The 25724-nt window shown below is 37.2% G+C and overlaps 1 protein-coding gene across 2 annotated transcripts; it reads right to left on the bottom strand.

Annotated features, from left to right (window-relative positions):
* Positions 1-828: 828 nt before the first annotated feature.
* On the bottom strand, positions 829-9349 carry LOC130069388 (uncharacterized). Of its 2 annotated transcripts, none has more exons than XM_056233249.1 (5): positions 9068-9349; positions 6697-7032; positions 6419-6577; positions 4630-4733; positions 829-1300 (listed from the first exon to the last, which is right to left on the bottom strand). In XM_056233249.1, the coding sequence occupies exons 1-5, from the start codon at positions 9123-9125 to the stop codon at positions 1241-1243; spliced, it is 717 nt and encodes a 238-aa protein (XP_056089224.1). In that variant the 5' UTR covers positions 9126-9349; the 3' UTR covers positions 829-1240. The 2 variants fall into 2 exon arrangements, with proteins under 2 accessions (XP_056089224.1, XP_056089223.1); XM_056233248.1 differs by having other exon boundaries at positions 6697-7038; positions 9068-9348.
* Between the last annotated feature and the right edge of the window lie 16375 nt (positions 9350-25724).

Here is a 25724-nt window from a genome sequence, read left to right as displayed (position 1 = left end):
ACAGAGTGCTGGACTCTTGCATTGACAATACAAGATCTTGACTCAGTATTTATGCACCTCTTGATGGAAACAACATCACAACATTTATTTCCATCAAGAGGTGCATCAATTTTTGCAGCAAGAATTTTTTGGCTTTGTCATCCTGGAATGTAGCCATGATGTGTCTTCCAATCATTTGCCTATTTAAATCCAAAGAGTGACTTTTTTCTGATTCTCTTTCCTTTCATTAAAAAAAAAAAAAAGATTGTCTATTTGGTGAAGCAAATCTACAAAATCAGCCTAAAGATCCATTCACACCAAAATGGACCTGCTCAAGAATGTTTCCAAACCTGACTGGAAGAGAAACACATTCTGGTCATCAATGTGTTTTTTGAAAACAGATAATATTAAGTAGAAGATATGTGTGAGAGAAAAACTCAATCTAGGTCATGTGGTTGTGCATGGCGAGGACCAGTTCACCTGATGGAGCATTTTGTCTCTCTAAATGCAGCCAGAATCTGAACATATTTAGTGACATAATTGTTTTATTTTCTTATATAAGAAATAACCTGGTGCATTTATTCTCCTCGATTTCTTAACCTGTTTAATTTGTTTGGTCAACAGAAGTGCACACAAGTGAAGTGCACATCACGTCGAAAACAAGGTGGTAGGAAACCAGATGCACTGCACTTTCCATTTCCTGCCATTGACCCGTCAATACCACCAGAGTTTCCACCCTGAAACTTTCTTTCTCGCACGTAATGACACAAGCATCACAGTCAATGGTTTTCACACACTTTTATTTTAAATGACAAAAGAACCCACAGTAAAAGTGTCAGAATCAAATCTTAGAAACATTTCTAAGAAGGCTGAGAGGTGTAGCCGACATCTGTACAGCATAACACTCGAACTTTTCACGGTTAGACACGGTGTGCACTAATATATATATATACATGTTTGAATTGCATCAGTTTGGGCATGAACATATCCAAGTAGTTATCCGTGTCAGTTTGCAACATCTTTTTCAGAGAACCAAAAAGACTAAGACAAATAAGTAGAAATAAGAACAAAACACTCTTATCAGTGGAGCTGCTGCAAACAGAGAGATTAACATCTGATACCGCGATCAAGAGCTCAAGGGGTTTCCACTGTATCTGAAGATTAAAACAGTTTCTGCTATTTACAAAGACATTCGCACGCAAGAAAGAAAAATGCTAATTGCAGTCCAATGAACATCACGTTTGTCTTTCCTTTCTGGTGGTCATTTGTCTTCTGCTCCCCTCTGTAGATCAAAGTAAGACCAGTAAACTGGTACTTGATACTGTAAAGAGAGAAAGAACATGAAACAAACATTCTTGTCATTTGAAATATGGATGAAATGGTTTCATCAGAACCCTGTAGAATTTAAAGAGCTGATAAAAGAGCAGATTTGGCACAGAACGAGGCTCAGACGCACACGGGTGAGATCTCAGAGAACTGAATTGCAGATATTGCTCAGAGATTGTACGTTGTGACATCATACAGTAATGTGGGAAGCAAAACAATCCAGAGTAAAAGCATGTTTTAATTTATTCTAATTCAACAGATAAACATGTTTTTTTTAAGATCTAGCTGGATACTTGCATCTGTACATCACAGATATTGGATTTATTGTGCTCTGAACTGCAATGCGTTATTGTTGATTTGGGTCAAGTGTCCTGCAAATTTCTGTGTGCATATTAACCGAATGACCTGCATTTGCCAAAATTATACATTACAGAACACACTCCTAGATGACGTTTCAACATTTCTTTACTGGTTGAATCATTGTTGAATTTTGTTTCGATTTTGCCATTCGAATTAAAGCTAATATTGCGGCTGGCAGGGTTCTGCCCTGGCAGCTTTGTCTGTGTTGTCGTTGTTTCATGTCTCTATGTTTGTGTTGTGCTTGAACATATGGTTTTGTTTGTGTTGGCCATGTGCTCCTCTGTTCCTGCCTCCTTGTTTCCCTGTACCACGCCCTCTTGTCTAGTTGAGTCCTCATTTGTCTGAGTATTGTCACCTGTTCCTCATGTTCTCTGCTCCCTTGTTTCAGTCCTCGTTTACGTGAGTGTTCACCTGTTACTCTTGTTAACTCCCTTTATGTGTGTGCTCTTTCCCTCATGTGTTGCCAGTTCGTTAGATGTTGTACTACTGTGTACTTCTGTGCTACATAGTTTGTTTCTTGTTATTAAAGTCTACAGTGTTTTATTTGTAGAAGTATTTTGTGCTTTAGTCCTGCCACCGGTCCTGTCTGTCTTGTCTTCTGTGACTACGTTTACATGCAGCCAAATTTCGGGTTATGGTCGGGTTAAGGTCACTATTCGGGTTTCTGAAACATTAGGAATAACCCGTTTACATGCGTGAGCAGAGAGAGTTTCTCCTGTATACATGGAATTGCAATATCCCGATGTAAACGCGACGCGCGGTTAGCGTCTGGACGTACGGACAACCTTAAGACGCAATATGCGTCATTTCCGATTCTTCTTCCTGTATCCAAAGACAACAACAACAGCAGCAGCACGCGGATAATGAATAGTTCGGGGCAGATAGCGATCGCCTTTGTTTGCGCTTTGGTGCTGGTAAGGTTACTGACCTCGCTCCAAAAGTATGCTGTGCTGCGTCTCGCCATGTTTACTTCCGGTATACTGCACGCGGGGTTTTGTATGCGCCGAGAAGTTTCTCTACTCAAAATACCAAGATTCCTTGCGAATAGAACATGCGCAGAACACACATCACTATGGGGATATGCCGATGCGCGTTTACATGACCAAAAATTCGGGTTAGAAAAGGGGTACCCCAGGTATAATATCCCGGTTTTTAAAATCCGGGATATGAGCATATTCGGGTTTTTGCCGGTGTTTACATGGCCGTTCGCGACCGGGTTATTGCTAATATCCCGGTTTTGAACGGGTTATTGGCTGCATGTAAACGTAGTCTGTGTCTCTAGTTCCAGTCCTGCTAGCAGAGTGTCCCTGACTGCTTACACTCTTGGTTTTGGAGGAAGCCTGGTGCTGTGCCTAAGGCCCCATCCACACTACTGCGGTTTCGTTTAAAAACGGAGACCTTTTGCTACGTTTGCACCTCCCGTCCACACTAAAACGGCAAAAACGGAGACCCAAAACGGAGAAGTTTAGAAACGCTGCCGATCCGTTTTTCGTTTTGAATCTCCGGAGGGCGTTTTAGTGTAGACGGGTCAAAACGGAGGACTTTAGAAACGATGACGTATAGAGGCTCACGCTCGGCTCTATGATTGGGTGTCATCAGTCATGGCGTATATCTTTGCTAGCAGCTGTTGTACAAGTAAATTCTGCATTTTACAACGCTATAACTGCCTACATGTGCCAGAGTCAAGCTATTATTCGAGCGATCTGTGACAATTCCCGTGTGCAGCGGCGGCGTTGACCGTACATGGAGCGTCGGTTTGGGGTTAACCCAGAGCATGGTGGGATAATTTTATTAATGAAGTTGTGTTTACACCGGCACGCGCATGCCCAGTGTTGGTGAATGGTCACGTGATCTGCGTTTTCAGTCGTTTTAATGTGGACGGAGATAAATTCTAATACTCAGCTAAAACGCTGGTGTGGACGGAGATCGTATTCGTTTTATTTATCCGTTTCTAAACTAAAACGCAGTAGTGTGGATGGGGCCTAAGATCCCTGAGTGCCTTACTGGAGTACTTGGAAGTTCCTGTCTGGCTACTGCTAGTATTCTCAGGTCTCATTCTGCTCTGCCATTACTACTCTCCAGCTTCCAGTCATCTTGCTAGTTACAACTGCTGCTCGGCTAGTTTCTATGGCTGTCATTGTGTCTCATCCCTGCCTGGACTGTTCACCTCTCCCACCACATCCTGTCATCTGTCTACTGTTTGTCAATAAACCTGTTAACACTCGTTCTGCATTTGAGTCCTCCTTTATAGAACCCCTGACAGCGGCATTGTTTCAATGTCTTTTAAACATAGGTGAATGAATTTCAGACATTATTTCAGACATTGTAAGCGCCGAAGGTCAGTCAAGTGCGACTGGGACTGTGTGGGATATGTATCCCACAATACATTGCACTTCAGTGCAGTGTGGCAGATGAACTAAGCAAGATACATAACAAGAAGTTGAAGAGTGAAGAGATTGGAGTAAAATAAATGCAAAAAAAAAAAGCATAATAACCCTATTTATTTGATGAGACGTTAATCATCTAAATAAAGACCTTACAAAATTTGTATTTTTAATAAAAAATAAAAAAATCTGCTTTGAAAAAAATGTCCATTGTGAATAAAATGACCTTTAGTGAACATGCAGCATCATGAGGTCATGTGACACCAATGTACATGTAGCATGCTAAAGACTGACTGTAGCATTACACTGTTTTTACAAAATAATACACAGTACATACTTTGCAGTATGTAGTACGCTAGTAATCCATTCCGAACAGAGCCAAAGACCTACATATTCTCATCACAATTCTCTACTTTTTTCACCTTTTATAGTTTTTTTTTTCTTTTTTTTCAGTAATGTTTAGGCTTTATAGATATAACTTAGGTTAGGGTTGTATGTTTTTACATGACTCAACAAATACAATTTTGCCATGATCTTGTATGTATTATTACGACTTCTCATGAGGCGGGATCTCACTTACCCATTGGAGAGATCCTCGAGAGGAGCCTGTGCTGCCGTCCTCCTCCTCCATGTGCTCATGCTCCTCACCCTCACTGTGTGGCGTCTGGCGGATCACCACTCGTTCTGAGGGAAGATATCCTCAATTAGTTTAGTTTTTTTTTTTGTATTTTACATTGAAAGTTTAAACTTAGTTAAAGGTTTAGTAATTTTGTGGTGTGTTTTTGTCATTTCTTCAGGTTTTAAAGGGATAGTTCACCCAAAAATGAAAATTGTCATCATTTATTCACCCAGTTGTGGGGATTGACTTCCATAGTTTTTATGATTATGATTATACATGTCTGATTTTTTATGATTATACATTTCATACATTTCACAACATATTAATTATGTGTTTGTGCAGGTCTAACTTAGTTCCAGATGGATCTAATCTCCATTACTGATTTTCTTTTTTTCACAGATATACAGTACCATATACAGTATACTCTGTATACTGTACTACAGTATACGGTATACTCCCCCAAATAAGTAGTGCTCTTTTTAATTTTTGATTTATTTACTGACACATATGACTATAAACAATTTGGTCAGATAAATCTATGCAGAGGATACTACAACATGTCTGCACTGCAAGCAAGCAATGTGACCCAACAAATACACACTGTTCCCATTATAAATCAACAAAGTTGTCTATACTGCAAGTAGCATTGCATATATATATATACACATCTACATACTGTATGTACATAGGGTGTTAAAGTCCACGTGACAAAAAAACTGTCTACAAAAAAAAAAGTGGTTGAGTACAGTGGTTCTGCTTCAGGAACCAGGTTTTACTTTGGATCTTGTAGAAAAGTAAACAGAATATGTTAATATTAATTATATTAATATGAACTCCGTAGGCCCAATGATATAAAAATGAATATGTCATTGGGTGAATAGGAAAATTGTACCAATACTATTTTATAAATGCATAAACATCCAAAGTGTGTTCTATCAGCCAAACACATGGAACAAACACTGAACCTAAATATTGAAATAATATTAGCCAAATGATAGAATTGAGTATGATTGTTATGATTATTATTTTGTTGCTTTCAACATTATTTTCCTTGCTATTTGGGGGTTGCAACTCACCATTTGAGAACATTTATTTGTATATAAATATATATATACATTTTTTCGTATAAAATACAAATTCATATTTTTATATTATAATTTTTTTTTACTTTAACTGTTACTTGTAAAAGTAATGTTAAATGTGTGTTTGAATAAGCTCAACAGTTGCACTTCCTGTGTGGAGGGGCAACACCGTTACAAACTCTGACAAGCTTTGACAGAAAACACCTGCTCACACAGCAACTTTCTGACATAGGCTACATTACTTTTCATATTACATGCACTTGCATCATACACTGCTCAGTTAGTCAGTGAGAGTGTCTGGATCTTTGCATGACAGCGTGCTGTTGTTTAGTCAGCCGAAGAAAATGTCCAACCCTTCCTTTAAATGAATAATAAATGGACACTGGTTGTGAGTTCAGTTTTGGACCGGGTATAAGTGGCGTCAAAAAAACTCATAATTCCTAATGGAGTTTTAATATCTTACCTTTGCAGGAAAAAGTACAGTCAACACACATGCAGCAGACGATAAAGGAATGCAAAATAATAATTAAAAATTTTTTTTTTTAAATTCACAAAATGATCCCATAATGAACCCCTCATATATGAAGCACCTGACTGAATCCTTCTAGGTTCTATAAAGCCTTTTCTTCTAAGACTGTAATGAGTCTCAGTATTAAAATTAAGCGTACCTGATGTTTTACAGGAGTTCCTCATCTTGCAGAGACTGAAGGTCAAGCAGAGGGTCACCAGGACGATGGCAGCGGCCAGGGACAGCGGCAGGATGGGATCTGATGGCAGGTTTGTGGATGTACTCTCTGTAGTCTGGGTTGTTTGAGGCAAGGGAGGACCTTCAACAGAAGAAATAGACTGAATCAAATATTGTATGAGTTTAATAATGGTGGTCTTCTAGTCTTTTAACTGTATTGGAATGTGTAGAATAAATTATATTGTGATGGTAAAATCTTACCAGTCGTTGTCTTTTGTAGTTGTCTGACCCTGACAGATATATCTGTTCCAGTTCCATTTACCTTAAGTAGGACTGGAATGTCTTGAGTCACTTCACAAACATAATGACCTGTATGATTTTTAAGTATGTTTGTGAGGTGGAGCGTTGAACAGTTCTGTGTTTGATGCTCTTGGAGTTTATCCTTTACTCCTGAAAGTCTAGTCTCATTGATGTACCAAACAACTTTAACACTATGCTCGTTTATTGTCTTCCAGCAGCAGGAGATTTGAGCAGAATCTCCCTCATTCACAGTGATGTTAGATGGGCTCTGATTCACAGTCAGCTCCTCACTTGAACCTGTGACTGAGAAACAATAACAAACGAGAAATACATGAATGTTTATGGCTGTTGTTCTTGATGTTGTAGTTTGTTTCTTTAGGGACTTCTCCATTACTCAGACTTGAATCTGTTATCAATAAATCATTTTAACCATATGAAACAGGAACCATAAAAAAAGTATAACTTCATATCTAAAAATGTTTATATATATATATATATATATATTTAAATAGATTATTTTTCCAGGGTGCAATCCTGTCCGTCATGTAGAATTTTATTTTGCTAAATTGGATTTGAAGACCAGTGGAAACAAGTCTTTAATTAGACAAAAAAAAAAAAAAAAAATCAGACAATAATGGTGTAAAGCCACTGATAAAAAAGTGGAAAAGAGAAAAGACCATATACAACATATAAAATATTTTTTATTTTAATGAATGTCTTATATAATGGGTGATAATTATGAAACAACTAAATAAAAGTATCTTACTTGTCTTTTTGCTTTTTGCTAACATTGACAAATATCCTTAAAGACATTTCCAAGGAACTTGCTTATGTTTCTTTTTTCTGTTGTGTGTTGTAAAGTTTTACATTTTGCTAAAGTTTTAGCAAAAGTACCATTATGTGCTATATAGATGATAATATATGACACATAATTACTTTATGGTGATTCATCAATAAACATATAAAACAAACCCATACAGCTCATTTCGGTCTAAATATATCAGCTCATATCTGCCATATTTTCCATATATTGTAATCATTATGATCGCAACATGTAATCATTGCTAATTTTTTTCTGGTTAAATGAATACATGTTGTTAGCTAACTTCATGATTTGTATTATCTTAGAACTGTAAATTTCTACAATATGGACATTTCTTTGACACAGTCACCTGATAACGGATTGCTCTTAATTGTAACCAAGTAGTAACTGATTAATTGTAATCTGGATTACGTTATCAGATTCTAAAAATTTAAATACTTATAAATAGATAATATTACATTACAAAATATTTATAATCCGAATTCGGATACTTTTTTGTTGATTACATTATTACTTAATAATCACAAAATGGCAATAAATTATTCAGAATTCTTCTTATTTTATCTTTAAATTTTTCTTTTCTCAAAGGTTTTGTGGAATTGCACACACAGACCGGCCATTAGTCAAGTGACTATAATTACGTATAGCTACATTTTTTTAATGTAACGTTTTTATGATTTAATTAGCTTTTTTACTTTATACCTTCTATTCCTTCCCAAACCCAGGCGTAATATAATGTTTAATGCGCTTCATTTTGTTAATAACAAAATTAGAATATATTTTCTTTCTCTTTGCATTTTTTTTATCAATATGGTACAATATTATACCATTCAAATCAATGTTATAAACATGTTGTATCAAAAGTAATCTAAAAGCAATCAACAAATCTGATTATATTACCCAAAATGCGTAATGTAGCCTAATTGATTATGTTACTAACTACAATTATTATTTAGTTTGTATTCAGTAATGGACTAAAATTTGTAAGTTATCTACCCAACACTGACTGTAATGTAGAAACGTGCATTATCTGTAAAGCTGCTTTGACATTACGCTTTTTGAAAAGTTATACTTGATACAAATAAATGTGAATTGACCTGTATTGAATAAATATCCAAACATTGACTACTTGTTTAAAAATGTCTTGCTGCAATTTAAATGTATAAATATTCCTCCTTCCTCATACAGCTCTACCTCTTAAAAAGTACATTTAAAAATCAACATAACAAATATGCAAGTTAATTTGTAAATATCTAAGGCATATGACAAATCAGATAAAAAGTTACACAAAGGAATACAATTCAGATTATTCTATACAGAGCTACAATACGACCTCAATAAATGATAAACAAGTGTTTATTAAATTGTAAGCTAGCTGAATGAGGAAGGCAGCATCATCTCACAACTCTACGAACATCTGATTTACTTTATTTTACACTAATGTCGAATAGTATCCTGAAAAGTCTGTGCTGGTTTTCCATTCAGGAAGGTGTTTTGAGCGACACTTACCTCTGAAACAAAGCCATGACATGAGGAACCCACACAGGAGTCTGGAGGAACACTTCATTTCTGAGCATCTGCTGAGAATCTGAACTCTGAGTCTTTACTCCCACATCACAACCGTTCACACACATGAGACACTCGTGCTCTCAGATTTTCTCAGAACATCCCCTACCCCCCCAAACGACCACGCAGCTAATTTTTGCCAAACCACAACACTGATCTCACACTCGTTCTCCCCTGGACACACAACCATGCACAACCCCACAAGAAACACAGAAAGATTCATGCATGAAGTTGAACAAGTACATATATATATATATATTTCAAATCAGTTTCGATACATGTAAGAACTCAGTCACAGTCACTGCAAACCATTAGGACTCTGCAAACAAGCTACTATACAGGAAGTGACATCATAGACCTGAACAGCACACCCATATCTCCATTTCCTGTCTGTCTCACAGAGCTGAAACAATGTCATCTAGCACAGAAACGGTCACGTCTTCAACATCAGCCTTTAGATTAGTGTTTTCTGACGTGTCCAGAACAGAAACGGTCTTGTTTTCATTGCCATGATGAATGACTGAATGCAATGGTGATGAATCTTGTTCAACGTCCACAACTACAACAGCCTCTTTTTCTTCATTCTTTTCTTCTTCTGTTGCAGCATCAGTAACTTCAGGTTTCTCTGAGTTGTCCCTACCTTTCTCCTGTTCAGAAAGTTCAGTTTGATTTCTCTGTGTCTCTCCGGCCTTCAGTTCTTCATCCAGTCCTTCTTCTGATTCTACAGATTTGGATTGAAATGTGAATATACATAATGAAAATCAGTAAGATCTCAGCAACATCTAAGGGTATAAACTTACTTTAACTGTGGTACTAAGCTTAAACTTGCTTACCACATTTTGTCATGACAAAGAGACAAAAGAAGTGCATTGGTGCTCATGCATGAAAACAAACGGTCTGAGATGTTGTTAGACACTATATTCAAATGAACCCTTTGACCACAAGTTCATACATCACTGCTGTGGCTTTAAAATCTGAATATTATGTCAAGGGTTTTAGTGGTCTTAACAGAAGTAAATAACAAACTAAAACTTGTCTGGCTATGTGGTAGAAAGGCAGGGGGAAATTATATTGGTGCTACTTCACAAGAGAAAACTGAAAAAAGGGCTGTTGTCTTTTCTCTTTTGCCAAATAGGTAGGAAAACTTCAACACCCATAATGCACTGGGCATGTGGCCATCCAAGGCCACGCACATTCTGCTATGGATACGCTTGACCAGAGTCAAATACTGCCTTGCTTTAGTAGGAAATACTTCTTAGCAAACTTTTAATCATAATTGTGTCAACTTGTTCATGGGTGCAAAAATAAAAGAGTAAATGTTTAGCAGGAATGAGATATTTTTTGGTTTACAGTGAAGGATCCAGAGTGTTGTTTGCAGTGGCTAAATGACATGTGTTTTAGGTCAAACTGCCATTTCATCAGTTAATTTAGAAGAAGAGGAACAGAGAACATAACTGTTCTGTTAATAACCCTCTGCCGATCAGACTGTCTGTGGGTGGGGATACAAAAATGCGGAAGTACAATCTGAAGTTTTTACGAAAGCCCTGGAGCGCTCAATACTCAGCAGAATGATGTATTTAGCATCATCTGGAGGACTTTTGCTGATGAATAAACAGGAATTTCATTTGCATATATCTTTATTATAACAATACAAAACAGGTTGATAATAGCAATTCTATTTGCTTGCCATAAGCAGAGTCACTGTCATGGGGTGTAAAATAGTGATTTTGCGTATTTTTAATGTTAGTTTTTAAATGTAATCAAATCTTTTATGTTTAATCGTTTGTGCGTTATTCTTGCATCATCTGGGAATATTGTTATCATTGAAACTGTAGATAATGCATTTTACAATTCAAGATTTTATCTCTTTTTTTTTATCTAAATCTAAATGTTAAGCATATAGTCTATTTCCAGTTTTCAAATACATATCTGACTCAAATCAAATGTTTCAATGTTGCGATTCTTCATTTCTGGTTTGTTTGGTTAAAGGCGAAACAAACAACTAAACTACATTGTGAATTTTGTGCTGATATGTTGAACAGTTACCTGGTTTTGACACTGGTTTGCGGTCCAGGTAAAAGAACGTCATCAGCAGACAGATGAAGGGCAGACTTCTGAGTATGTATATTATCACAACCTCACGTGAACTACCTGTGAGAAACAATTGATCTTTTTAACAGCGGATCTTTTGAGGGAATTCTACAAAACTACAATCACATAAGAAAAGTTAGTAAACCTGAAAAAAAAAATGAAATTCATTTAAAAAAAAATCTTCGATAAATAAATATTTTTTTTCCATATTCATATTTTTTGTAAACATATACATAATAAAATAACTTTATATTCATAATTTACGTCTAATGTATTTTTTTTTAATCAGTATTCATATAACATCTTACCCTTTATTCTGATAGGATCCAAAATGATAGTTTGCATCTTTTGGATGTATTTCCAAAATCTTTCTTCAGTTATAAAATACTATTTAAAGATAATTAATTCTGACACTTGACATTTAGCCTTCTAATTTAAGAATTTATTATAAATGTAAAAAAAATTATTCATTTAGTTTTTTTTTTTTTATTAGACAGAGACAACACCGTTTACACCTGTATTTAGCGTCGTCCATTTGTGATCCGAGAGACCAAAACGCATCTTAAAGTCGGCATGAAACGGAAGTTGAGATTGTCATTTTTTCCTTGTTGTGACGTATATCCGAGTGAAACGGCTTCTGAAATTAGAAAAAAATGTAGGGCAGGGCTTGATTTCGTCCTTCGGGAATTGATTGGATCGTTGGAGGTTGGGCGTTGCAAACAAAATGGAGGCAGATTTGAATGTATCTTCTCTGAGAGGCGGTGCACCGATAGCCGCACCCTCATCGGCTCTGGCCGCACCCTTTCGCCATTGCATGTGACCGAAAGAGAAGAGAGGTCGTTTCGAGGGGGGAGGGAAGGGTAATGTATTTGATTAAAGATTATAAGGGTACATCAATTTAAAAATAATAATGAAGTGCACAGACAAATCATTTATAATAAACACTACAATATTACATATAAAAAGAAGATTTGTCAAATTTGATTTCATGCCGACTTTAATACCAGGTGTGAACAGGACCAGAGAGTGGCAGGAGACCATTGAGACGACAGTCACACCCTGACTCGAAACCAGATCCCCCGTGTGACCCATGACTCAACACACCCAGACAACATCTGCTGCCCCACAGAAAAAGAATCGTGTTTTTGCCCGCTGTAAGGAGCTACTCACTGGCTGCTGGGGATCTGGTGGGAACCTGGACCATTGTTGGTGGGTCTGAAACTATATGAACATTGTCTGTAGAGCAGAAGAATTAGATCATTTTCATTACGCAACAGTCCATAAATATGATATTGCTTAATTGTCGCAGCAGGAAGAAATGCATGTCTTCCAAAATGGTGGTCTTTTAACTGCAGCAGTATTTGTAACTTGGTTGAAATTTGTGTGATACAATCTCAGTTGTTGAATAATTTATTCCAATAAGTGGTATTATATTTCCTGAATCACTTTTAATTACATTCATTATTTTTATTTGGGATTTTTTTAGCATAGATCAGTTGTAAAAGGCTCTTTTGTGCTGAAATACTTTCCAGGCTTGTATTAGCAGCAGGGGATTTGAATTATAATGAATACTGTTGTGCTCAAAAGTTTACACCCCCCTTGCAGAATCTGCGCAAATGTTAATAATTTTACCAAAATAAAAGGGCTCGTAAAAATGGCATGTTATTTTTCATTTAGTACTGCCCTCCAGAAGCTACAGAAGACACTTGTTGCATGTATGTAAACTTTTTTGAAACAGGGTCATTCTTTTAATTCAGCTATTATTTCGCCTTGTGGACTTTGTGTAAACATCTGTTATGTGAAATAGCTTATTCAGAACAGTACTAAAAAAACACAACATGCCATTTTTATGATCCGTCTTATTTTATTAAAATTATTAACATTTTCGCAGATTCTGCAAAGTGTATGTAAACTTTTAAGCACAACTGTAACTGTGTTCTATAGTCTTGTAATAGTATTGGAATTTGTAGGACAATATTGTGACAGAATAATCTTACCAGTCGTTGTCTTTTGTAGTTGTCTGACCCTGACAGATATATCTGTTCCATCTCCATTCACCACAAGCAGGACTGGAATGTCTCGAGTCACTTTACAAACATAATGACCTGCATGATTTTTAAGTATGTTTGTGAGGTGGAGCGTTGAACAGTTCTGTGTTTGATGCTCTTGGAGTTTATCCTTTACTCCAGAAAGTCTAGTCTCATTGATGTACCAAACAGCTTTAACACTTTGCTCGTTTATTGTCTTCCAGCAGCAGGAGATTTGAGCAGAATCTCCCTCATTCACAGTGATGTTAGATGGGCTCTGATTCACAGTCAGCTCCTCACTTGAACCTGTGACTGAGAAATGATAAACAAGCCATTAACATTTGCATTTTCTCATTTAGCAGACACTTTTATCCAAAGCAGCTGACAAATGAGGAAATATTTATGTGTTCGGACAATATATGTCAATATACTGTACATTTGATATAACATTTGGGCTGTACAGGGACATCTAGCATATAATGAGATGTGTATGCATCTCCAAATGTCCTTAACCCCAGGACAAGAAAATAAGACACAAGTATTTGAATAACTAGTATTTTGAGCAGGTGTTTAGGCTGGATGAGGCTCTTACCTGTGAAGCAAATGCTGGAAAACATGAGACCAAAGATGAGAGGCCAGAAAAACTTCATTTCTAAGCATTTGATCACAAATGCAAACTAACAAAAGCGCTGACACACCCGCTCACATTAAAACACACCAACAGTCATTACTTCCTGGACTTGTATCTGTGTGCCCCAAGATGTGATCTCCCCCCCCTCTTTCTCTTCTGTCTTCTGGTTAATCTGCAGTAACTGTATAGAAGATCATTGTTGTAACATTTACCAACGACACATTTTAATTGTTCTCAATATTCTCAAAATGGACCTAACCTAACCTAATACTCCCAATTCATTGCTGTGTAAACTCAATATGTGACTAGTTTGACAAAATGAAATAACTAAAAAAATAAAATTTTAAACATCAGGATGAAAAACAAATAACATCAACATGTTATAATTTAGAATTGTTATATCTTTTTTGAGAATTTTTTGTTCATTCTGATGTTGATGGAATCTCTAAACCCATCCTTTCTGAGAGCCTACTCTGCTCTGATTGGTCAGATGGTCCAGTCTGTTGTGATTGGTCTACTCTGCTCTGATTGGTCAGATTATCCAGTCTGTTGTGATTGCTCTACTCTGCTCTGATTGGTCAGATGGTCCAGTCTGTAGTGATCTACTCTGCTCTGATTGGTCAGATTATCCAGTCTGTTGTGATTGGTCTACTCTGCTCTGATTGGTCAGATTATCCAGTCTGTTGTGATTGCTCTACTCTGCTCTGATTGGTCAGATGGTCCAGTCTGTTGTGATTGGCCTACTCTGCTCTGATTGGTCAGATACTCCAGTCTGTTGTGATTGGTCTACTCTGCTCTGATTGGTCAAATGGTTCAGTCTGTTGTGATTGGTCTACTCTGCTCTGATTGGCCAGATGGTCCAGTCTGTTGTGATTGGTCTACTCTGCTCTGATTGGTCAGATGGCCCAGTCTGTTGTGATTGGCCTACTCTGCTCTGATTGGTCAGATTATCCAGTCTGTTGTGATTGGTCTACTCTGCTCTGATTGGTCAGATACTCCAGTCTGTTGTGATTGGTCTACTCAGCTCTGATTGGTTTTAACATATAAATCTGCAAAGTGGATTCACTTCCACAGCTCGGAAAACAGTGTCTTTTCGACATCATTCGTCCACAACACAAACCAAACTCTTCCAGCTATAACTACTTTGTTTGAGGGCGTATCAAAGTAGACGTTGTTCGCTGGCAGCCAGTGAACAACATAGGCTGGCATTATGCAAATTTGTTACAAACCTACACAAGTTCAAACAGGAAGTAAAACTGGAATTACTAAAGACTCATTTCAGGCCGTTCAGAAATGGTAATTTCTTTTGTGACAGCTATATTAGTCACTATATGAAAGGCAAAAAAAAAGAGAAGCACTTTAATGTTGACCTTTTCAATGACTTTTGAACATCTAAATGCATGCTGGGCATTTCATTAAAGACATTATATTCTCCTGTCTCTTTGCTAACATTCTCCTGCTGACTTTGCGTGTTAATTGAGTGAGCTGCTGTGGTTGGTTTGAGCCCTTCAGCGCTGCTGTCTTCTCTGATGCACCTGTGATGCAGAATGATTGATTTCCGCTGGTTTGACCACTGCTGTACTTCTTAAAAGAAACAGCAGATGCAGTGATGTCCTGAATGATATGAGCTAGTCATTTGCCACTGAGATGAAGACAGTGTGGACAATTAAAGCTGCAGTCAGCATTTAAACTTCTTCTACAAATCAAATCTGTACAACAGCTTTACACATTTGTGAATGCATTCCAATATTTTTTCCTCAAACTGACACACCTCAAAATCTTCAAGATCTGAGCTCATAATGAACTTGACACTATATATACGCAAATCATTTTAAAGATGGACTACACCTAAACTTCATCCATTTGATCTCACAAGTATATTGGCAGGAAGTGGTTACAACGTCTTGATAAACAGGACATCCACAATGGCCGATGAAGAGAAAAGGGTCCACAGTGAGTGAAGATCAGAGCTGGGTGGGCTGGTGGTTATGTGTTAGATGTCTTTTAAAATGTTTCAAACTAGCCTGGTAAAGCTTTGTGTCATTGTTTTCTCTTGGTTTTGGTTAGGTTGATTTTCTGTTTTGTTTGCTTTTTCTGTTATTAGGTCAGTTTAATTATGTTGAAATTCTCCCATGAAGTTCTGTTTTCTTTTTTTCCCATTTATAAATAAATATAATTTGGTTAAAATTTTAACTCTTGTTCTTGAAGTGCATTTAGGAACCATTTTTCCTCACCAGGTTGGACGAAGAGATAGAATTACATCCTCCCAAAGTACAGAGCGGGTGAGATGTATGATTTTACACACCCTGGGCATTAACAAGTGTGAAGGATCATTTTATTTCCTTCACGTCAAATGTGTTCATACAGATGATGGATCATATCACACTTTACCATGGGAATCACTACAATGATTGACAGGAAGTCAAATTAGAGCGACTAAACAGTAAGAAAAAAAGGCAAATGTCAAATTTAAAAGCTGTATGCAAGTCTGAAAGTTTTGGTAATGTTTTTGAAAGTCTTTTATGCGGCTGTAAAACTGTGAAATTGTAAAACATTGTTTTATAGTTAAATATATATTTAAAAATGTCATTTATTCCTGTGATCAAAGCTGTATTTTCAGCATCATTACTCCAGTCTTCAGTGTCACATGATCCTTCAGAAATCACTCTAATATGATGATTTGCTGCTCAAAAAATAATTTCTTATTATTACCAGTGTCGAAAAGAGTTGTGCTAAATATTTTTGTGGAAACAGTGATACATTTCCTTGTACATTCCCTGATAAATAGAAAGTTCAAAAGAACAACATTTATTTGAAATAAATGCATCCTTGCTAAATAACAGTTTTCATTTCTTCCAAAGAAATATATCAGTAATGTATATCAGTAATTTTACAATTGTAAATTGTATGTGCATATACAATTTAAATGTGTCACAGTATTTCCTTGGAGTACAATGTAAACCATGTTATATGAATATGATAATCTAGTAGTACCAAGGTATACAAGTAAATGTGTGTGTGTGTGTGTGTGTGTGTGTGTGTGTGTGTGTGTGTGTGTGTGTGTTAGTGTGTGTGTGTGTGTGTGTGTGTGTGTGTGTGTGTGTGTGTGTGTGTGTGTGTGTGTGTGTGTGTGTGTGTGTGTGTGTGTGTGTGTGTGTGTGTGTGTGCACCGTTATCATCTGATACCGACTGTGGCTTTAAACATCTTAGTATTCTCAGGTGGAGAGAATCAAAACAGGATTAGTGATGATTTTTTATTAGCAAGAACACCTCTGCCTATATTGGGCTCATAATATAAAGTCACAAAAAAAAATAGGGCACAGACTAAATGAAATACCCTTTAAGACAAAGCTCAAAGAGTGCAAAAGGCACACTCACTTCTCACTTCCTGAGGGGTATTAAAGGCCTGTCAGTGTCCTGCAGCTACTGCCTCCATTAACTGACTCCGCCCACATCAATTAGCATATTAGTGGGTTGCGCATAAATAAACAAGGTGACTTGACTCCCCTCGGGAGAATCCCCACTGACATTTTGAAGTGTGTTCAACTTCGTCAAGTGGGAGAGGGAATTTTATTTGGACAGACCCTCGATCCCTCGATTTTGACCAAGGAAGCGAGTCTCCTCAATCGCTGCGTCCGAATACGTCTACTGTACTTCCATACTATATGTGAAAATCAGTATGTGATCCGAGTAGTGGCCAAATTCAGTATTCCTAAAAGAGTAGGTGAAAAGATGACCCAAATGATGTACTACTTCTGGCGAGATTCTGAAGTGCACATTCGATTGATAATCTACTAACCCATGAGGCCACAGGAGAGGATTTATGAATGTCAGTGAATATATGAATATTTTATTCAAGTTAAAATATTACATCACTGAACCAACCTATATACATTAATTTATACCAACAAACTAATTGTTATGGATTAAATCAGAATTAGCTCTTGCAGGATACCTCTTTTTACAGTGGTTTTCTGTAAAGCTGCTTTGAAACAATGTGTATTGTGGAAAAAAACACCTATATAAATAAATTTGACTTGACTTGAAATTTCATTTTAAGTTGCTGATTTTCAATGCAATTCTTTTGAACACCACTCAATCTCCAGTATATGAGCATTAAGCTTTTCCTCTCATACTCTACGCTTCAAATCTTAGTATGATTATTATTCCTTTCAATGTTTTTTAAATCCATGGGCAACAGCATCTTGACATGAAATCATCAATGCAGCTCCACACAGCGGTTTAACTTTTGATTTCTGACAGCACCAGAGCAGGAGACTCCGAGAAAAAGATGATGATCTCATCTTCAAGTCAAGAACCTTCATAAAGCCGAATGCACCTGCTCTTCCACTGTCTCCTAGCAACCACAGAGAGAGAGAGAGAGAGAGAGAGAGAGAGAGAGAGAGAGAGAGAGAGAGAGAGAGAGAGAGAGAGAGAGAGAGAGAGAGAGAGAGAGAGAGAGAAGAGAGAAAGAGAGAAAGAGAGAGAGAGAGAGAGAGAGAGAGAGATTGATTCTTGAGCCGCTTTACGGGCATTGGGTGTCTGATCGTGGCAGTTAAATGGTGGCTAATTGAATTGTGTTTTTTAGCTGAGCACTTTCAAGGGCGACGCCACATTTGCGCTCGCGTCTCACAGCTTGAGCGTTCCCAAAAACATCCTCACGAGCACTTAAGCCAAAACCGTTTAATTCAATCAGCTCCATTCTGAGAGCCCTTATCGACATGACAAATGATCATGTGTTACTATAATACTCACAGACTTTCATTCAACAGAATGATGTAGCTGATTAGAGTTACAAAGCGTTCATAATATTTATCAATATAAAGTGACCAAGCTAAAGAAATAAAACACACATAAATAAAACAGAACATTCCAGTTAACTGTTTTAGACATTCATGTCCTTAAAGGGGACGTATTATGCCCCTTTTTAGGATGTAATATACGTTTCGGATGTTCCCAGAATGTGTCTGTGAAGTTTCAGCTCAAAATACCACACAGATCATTTATATTACACCATTGTAAATTTTTGAGTGGAAAGAAAAGCATGCTGTTTTCGTGCATGTGTCTTTAAATGCAAATGAGCTGCTGCTGCTCCCCACCCCCTTTCCAGAAGAGGGCGGAGCTTGTACAGCTCGTGACTCCGATATTCTGCCAAAAAACTAAAACATCGTTTGGTTTTTATTATCATCTTTACCATTGCAGTTCTTCATCATCATGAAAGTTTATTAGTTGCATGCGTTTTAAAGCTATATCAGTCTAAACTTCTGTTATATTTTTTTCTGAGCGCATACACCCAAAGCACACGCACAGAAAACTTCAGTCGCAAACAAAAGTTCACAAACACAGTCGGTTATGTCTGTGAATCTAAACAGCAAATAAAGAAATCGCGTGTGTATATTAGATCTGTGTATTAAAGTGATAGCAGCGCAATACAGTGCCTACCGCTATATGCTGTTAATATGAATCAAACAACAAAAGAAAAATAGAAAATCACTCACTGCTCTTGACTCTATGGGCCCTATTTTAACGTTCTAAGCGCATTATCTAAAGCACACGGCGCAAGTGCACTTAGGGCGTGTCCGAATCCACTTTTGCTAGTTTAACGACGGGAAAAATGGTCGGCACGCCAAGCGCATGGTCCAAAAGGGTTGTCCCTATTCTCTTAATGAGTAATGGGTGTGTTTTGGGCTTTACGTACAATAAACCAATCATATCTCATCTCCCATTCCCTTTAAAAGCCAGTTGCGTTCGCCCCATGGCGGATATTTGCTATTTACATGACGGAATTTGCAAAGGGAAAGACTGAACGCGCCTCCAGAGAGCTATTTAAACAACGTGGTGCAGGACGTAAAAATGATAACTGTGTCGGGCTGAAACTAGCAAAAAACACCAGCCAGGTGTATGATAGGGCCCTTCAACTTAAGCTTTAATAAGAATACATTTCGTACTTGAATGCTGCTGTTAAATGCTCTAGCGCTGAGATAAACATAAGAACTGTGTACAGCTCACTGAGGGCGGGTCTATGCTAATAGGGCCTGGGTAATGTGACGTCACAAAAGCTAGAATCTGAAAAACAGCTTATTCTGAGACTGCTTATGCTTTATAGGGATATAAAAAATGAGTGGATGTATTTTTACCATTGTGTACACACACATTTATGTTCAAACACCATGTAAAAGTGGATTTTGCATAGTAGATCCCCTTTAAAGTCAAGATGAAATCAAACTAGACCATACCAGGTCTTATTGTGCACAATTCATAATTGTATCATTGTGAAAAAAAATAATAATTCATAGTCATTTCACAAAATTACATCACAGCCAATCCAAGAAATTTCAATACATTAATTTAGTCTTTAAATGAAAATAAAATATAAATTGAGCCTGTTTTTTACTACACATTCATTTGAGAACAATTCAAATGCGTTCTTCTAAAAAATATTTAAATTATTAATAAAATAATAAATAACATTAAAATAATCACTTTCTCTGCAGATGTAATCAAGGCCATGTGGGTAGGAAAAATAATATTATTATTTAATAATATTAATAATATTGACCAACAATAGCACAACAACCTAACATAACGTTTTAACTTAATCAAATTCGTGCATCCTACATTATTTCTCAAAGAATATTCTGTTTCATCCAGAAATACCTCACAACACAGAAGATAAAAAGCGTTCTGAATGATGTTTCATGTTTAAATTGTGTAAAAAGTTGCTGTAAGGTTGATTGTTCGTGTCTCTTCACCCGGTGTAATTGTTTCCATCTGCTTATAAATTATTCACAGAACAACAGGGGGAAACGTCTCCCTTGAAGGACATTGTGCAGAAAAATAAATCCAATGTAAAAGGAAGTGCATTTGCCCTTAGTCCCCAATGTAAAAGTCCACAGAGATGTTTGTGTCAACACAAAACTTCAATTATTTGGACAACATTAGTCTCACTAGACTAGACTTTTAGTCTCACTACACATTAGTCTTAGTACACACTACACTACACTACACTACACTCACTAGATACACTACACTGAAATCATGACTGTTTGCCTATGCATGTTGGTTGTTGCCTTTGTGTTGCTATGGGGTTCCTAAAGAGTGTGTAAACATTGGTCATTTCCGAGTTTCTGTACAGCAAAAGATTGATGTTGCCCTGTGAATGAACTTCCTCTAGAACTTCCACCTGTGATATGATCTAGCCTATGATATGAACACATTTACATTAATTTTCTCTCTCGCTCAGTGTCTGTGCTATGGGGCAGAAACACTAAAGTAAAATGCTATTAGATATTAAATATCATTAAGCGCGCGTGCACACACAGATGTTCCCACATGAGGTGATTTAGATCTCACTAAGTGCTTTTAGTGTCACAACATTAATCACTGTACAGCAACACACACATTATCCCATGACGCTTCCTGTACCCATACTAATACGGCATATTCAGCATCCACTAATATTCGTGGAAATGGAACAATATAATGATTTACACTTTTCATCTTGTAACCCCACTCACACACACACACACACGCACACACACACACGCGTGCGCACACGCACGCACACTCACACTCACACACACACACACGCACACACACACTCACACACACACACACACACACAAAGAATGGTCAATTTTGATCCATTGGGATGGTGCATACATACACACAGACCCAGGTGCAACATCTTTTGGGATTTAATCCTTCAGGAGTTTGATTTTAACCATCTCAGAAACTCCCAGGTTCACATTAACACTGAATTATTTGAACCTAGAGGAGGAGGAGCAAACCGCACATTAAATTATTATTAGCATAAGAACATTACTATCATCATCACATGTGAGCGCCTGATAATGTCTTTATTGCTTTGAGATGCTCACTTGTCTTTCCTGCTTTTGTCACTGATTAAATTTCCCTCCCTCACTCCCGCCAGGGGGTCTGCCTGTGGATAAGACCATAAAACCATATATTGATTCCCGGTAATGTGGAATTTTATATGGAATTGTGAATTTAATGCGAAATATAATCAGTGAAACAAAAGAGGCTTGTTTTATCTTGCAGCTGAAAGGGGATTTTAATGTGTAAATGATTCTCTATTCAGAGCCATATAAGTCAAGGATAGGAGAACAGTGCCTCCTGTTGGCCAATCAGTTTACTCAACACACAGGTCCAGGTTTGCATACTATCACCTCACACTACTATGAACTATTTCTGCAGTATATTGTGTGTATGCCGTTCATAGTACGTGAATTTTCTTTATGCACAGAATGACCAACAACATTTCCTTAAAAGTGTGCAATGCACTTGACTTGGCTTTCCATTTCCAGAGTGATACATGAACAGGGAAATAACTTTAGCTTATGTTAGAAATGCAATACTGTATATCAAGTACAATGTCATTCAAATGTTTATGTTTTTGTAGTTTTGTAAAGTCCTGTAGTCTCTTCTGCTCACCAAGGCTGCATTTGTTTGATTAAAAATACATTAAAAACAGTAATATTGTGAAATATTATTACAATTTAAAATAACAGCTTTCTTTTTGAATACATTTTAAAATGTAATTTATTTATTTGACGCAAAGTTGAATTTACAGCATCATTCCTCCAGTCTTCAGTGTCACATGATCCTTCAGAAATCACTCTAATATGATGATTTGCTGCTCAAGAAACCTTTCTGATTATTATCAGTGTTGAAAACAGTTGAGCTCCTTGATATTGCTTAATGTGATACATTTCTTTTAGGATTCTTTGATAAATGAAGTTTAAAAGAATAAAAGTTTAAAAGAACAGCATTTATTATTTGAAATGTCTTTACTGTCACTTTTAATCAATTTAATGTCTCCTAGCTGAATAAAAGTATTCATTTGTTTTAGAAAATCTTACTGACCCCAAATATACTGTGTATGGCCTACTAAAATAGCACTACAGCAGGAATTACTTTTAATAAAATAAATTTTAATTAAAATATCTTACAGTTTGTCATTACATTTAAATAATCAAAATAGAGAACAAAACAGATCTTTACAAATGGAAGATCAACTTTGCATTGCATTACAGTCATCTATACCAGCTTCTCAAACACTCACAGCACAAACAGCCATATTTAAAGGGTTAGTTCACCCAAAAATGAAAATTCTACCAGTAATTACTCACCCTCATGTTGTTCGAACCCCATAAGACTTTCGTTCATCTTCAGAACACAAATTAAGATATTTTTGATTAAATCTGAGAGCTGTCTCACTCCTCCATATAGGCTTCAATGTAATTTAAACTTGCAAAAATAACGACTTTATTCAGCTATTCATCTTCTTCTGTGTGGGCCTCTGAGTGAGTTCATGTAGTGTAACAGCGCAGCGCTACGTCAGAACGTAGGCTCACTATTGGCCAGCATCACACACATGACCAGCGTCGGCCAAAATTCAGAGAACTTTGAGAACATCAGTGAGTGATGACTTAAACCAATCAGTGAATTGTTTCTCTTTCTTTTGATTGGTTCATTAAAACAAACCAATTGACTGAAATGAATCATATTTCTCAGCACTAATCAAGTGTTCTTCATTGATGTGAAAAATAATGGCTGAATCTTTTCTGCATCACATGAAGGAGCAGGATATAAAATCCCTCCTGCCGAAACTCTCAGTGTAATAACCGGATGTCTGTCCTCAGTGATACGCTCACTAAACTCTGTCCTGCTGCGACGCTCACACTGACCATCCTTTCCCTCACTTCCCTGCTGTGTGTGTGCGAGTTTTATTCTGTGATTTGAGGCAGAACAACAAGAAAACGTTATTGAATGGTTCTCTTGATACCAAAAAAAAAAAAAATCAATACAGCTACTGTCCTTCGCCAAGATGTGGGGCATTGCACAGTGGCTGCAAATTTCGGTAAAAAAAGAGTTATTGCTTTGATAGAGACTGCAAATTGCAATACGAATAATATAATAATGTTTGAAAAATTAAAAAAAAATTGCCTTTGCCACTCAAAAGTCTTCATTACAACCAACCAGAAATGTTTTTACAAATCTATTTCAAATTATTTTCTCATATTTTTATATGGATATTAATATTTAATTTCACTGCAGCACCCATATTTTAAAGGGGAGGTTCAGAATTTTGGACATCGGGCCTCATTTCCAAGTTAGCCTGGCTGTTTTTTATCAGTGGAGACAGTTTTCAAAAATTTTCATCCAGTCGTTCCAGTTGCATAGTTCGCCGGTGCTAGGCTAGCGCGAGTCAACGGTAACTGCTAGCCTGCCATTAAAAACCGTTTTACCCACTTCACAGTACACCAAAAGTAAATAAATTATAATGCCAGACTATCGATGTAAATGTCTGTTAAGAGAATAATGTTAAAAATCAAACTAAGTCGTTTTTTCCATGCGCGTCCGCGCCGCATCGAGATAAAACCATCTCAACTTTTCAGAATGCCGCAAGCGCACCATAAGCGCATAGTAGGTCACGTGACAAGAACCAACCGGAGCGCAACCCATAGACAGTAAAAGAAATGGACACAGCGACCCCATAGACTTCAACGGAGAAAAGTGAAGTCAAATAGAAGCACTCACACTTCCTGATTGCCAAGCGCACTGCGCATGCTCAAACTGAGCTTGAAGACGTAGTTGTGACGTGAGCAACCTGACTGACAGTTGTACGTCTTCTAGTAGGCCTAGTTGTGCCAAGGGGAATCTGAATCATTCCCTTCTGAATCTTGCAGAGCCGGAGATCGTGAGTATTAGCTGTCCATGAGCTCGCAGCAGGAGCAACTTTATGACTCTCTATGGGCTTCTCCCTGGACTTTATGCCTCCACGTCCCCCGATTGTGTGCGAGCTTCTACTTCTGTCTTTACGGTCATTTCTCTTCTATGCGACAGAGAGTCGCGTGTTATGACGCAATCGTTAGCCTATTTTTACAAAAACTGCTTCTACGGGGCCACAATGTAAGATACAAGGTAATGGAGCATTTTATACATTGTCGTGTTTCTTTAGAAATAAATAATGGTCAAATGGAGTCTTTAAACGTCTCAGATGTAAAGTTATTCGCTGTCAAAGTGACGCAAAAATGAATGGGAGTCAATGGAATGCTAACAGCAGGTGAAGGCTTGTTAGCCAATGGCGGCGCCCGGGGAGACTTCAGTTTCCGGCTGGTGGATTACCCCCTTGGCGCAACCGCCCTAGCGCTTTGGAAAAAGGAGAATGCGGCGCGCCCAGCGTTTTCCACGCGATTTTAGGCGCTATATGTGAATCCGGCCTTATGAGTTTGCCCATTGTTTGAATATTAAAAACACCACAGAGACAAACAATACTAAACGCTTGATTCTGATTGGCTGTTGATGTTTTTATTGTTCATCAGCTAGAAAAAAATCTCTCTGAAAGTGATTCCAACTATCTTCGATTACTTGTGGGATCATAAGACTTTTCATTTATTTTACTCTGGGAGTAAGCCTATAACTACAGCCTGCAAAATAGGCCTATTGTACACCCTGAAAAATAAAGGTTCCAAAGTTTTTTTGTGGTTTTTTTTTTGCAGTGATGCCATAAAATAACCATTTTTTTGTTCCCTAAAGAACCTTTCAGTGAACAGTTCTTCTTCTTTTTTACATTTTAATAATCTAAAGAACCTGTTTATAAATAAACTTTTCTGCAATGGAAATGTTGCATGGATGTTTCACATTTTTTCATGGAACCAGATGCCAATAAAGAATCTCTATTTTAAGAGTGTACTCTGTTAAAATAGACATTCCCGTATTTTAGGTGTGTATATTCAGGGGAGGACAAAGTCTGTTCAAGGGGACAAAGTAAAAGTTGTGTGTGTGTGTTTTGAAGTTAGTCTGAACAAAACAAAAACTTTGGGGG

This window comes from Rhinichthys klamathensis, unplaced genomic scaffold, assembly GCF_029890125.1.
Source record: "Rhinichthys klamathensis goyatoka isolate OS25496 unplaced genomic scaffold, OSU_Roscu_1.1 h1tg000364l_1, whole genome shotgun sequence".
Classification (NCBI taxonomy): Eukaryota; Metazoa; Chordata; class Actinopteri; order Cypriniformes; family Leuciscidae; genus Rhinichthys; species Rhinichthys klamathensis.
The sequence above is the reverse complement of the archived record's forward strand: the minus strand, read 5'-3'. Positions and strand labels throughout refer to the sequence as shown.

What these genes read in the sequence shown, in the direction of transcription:
- LOC130069388 (XM_056233248.1), bottom strand. Translation starts at nt 9,125, where the DNA reads ATGAAGTGTTCCTCCAGACTCCTGTGTGGGTTCCTCATGTCATGGCTT. An exon ending in GTCATGGCTTTGTTTCAGAG is followed by an intron (nt 7,039 to 9,067) that starts GTAAGTGTCGCT and finishes ATTGTTTCTCAG; the next exon opens with TCACAGGTTCAAGTGAGGAG. An exon ending in GAACTCCTGTAAAACATCAG is followed by an intron (nt 4,734 to 6,418) that starts GTACGCTTAATT and finishes ATCTTCCCTCAG; the next exon opens with AACGAGTGGTGATCCGCCAG.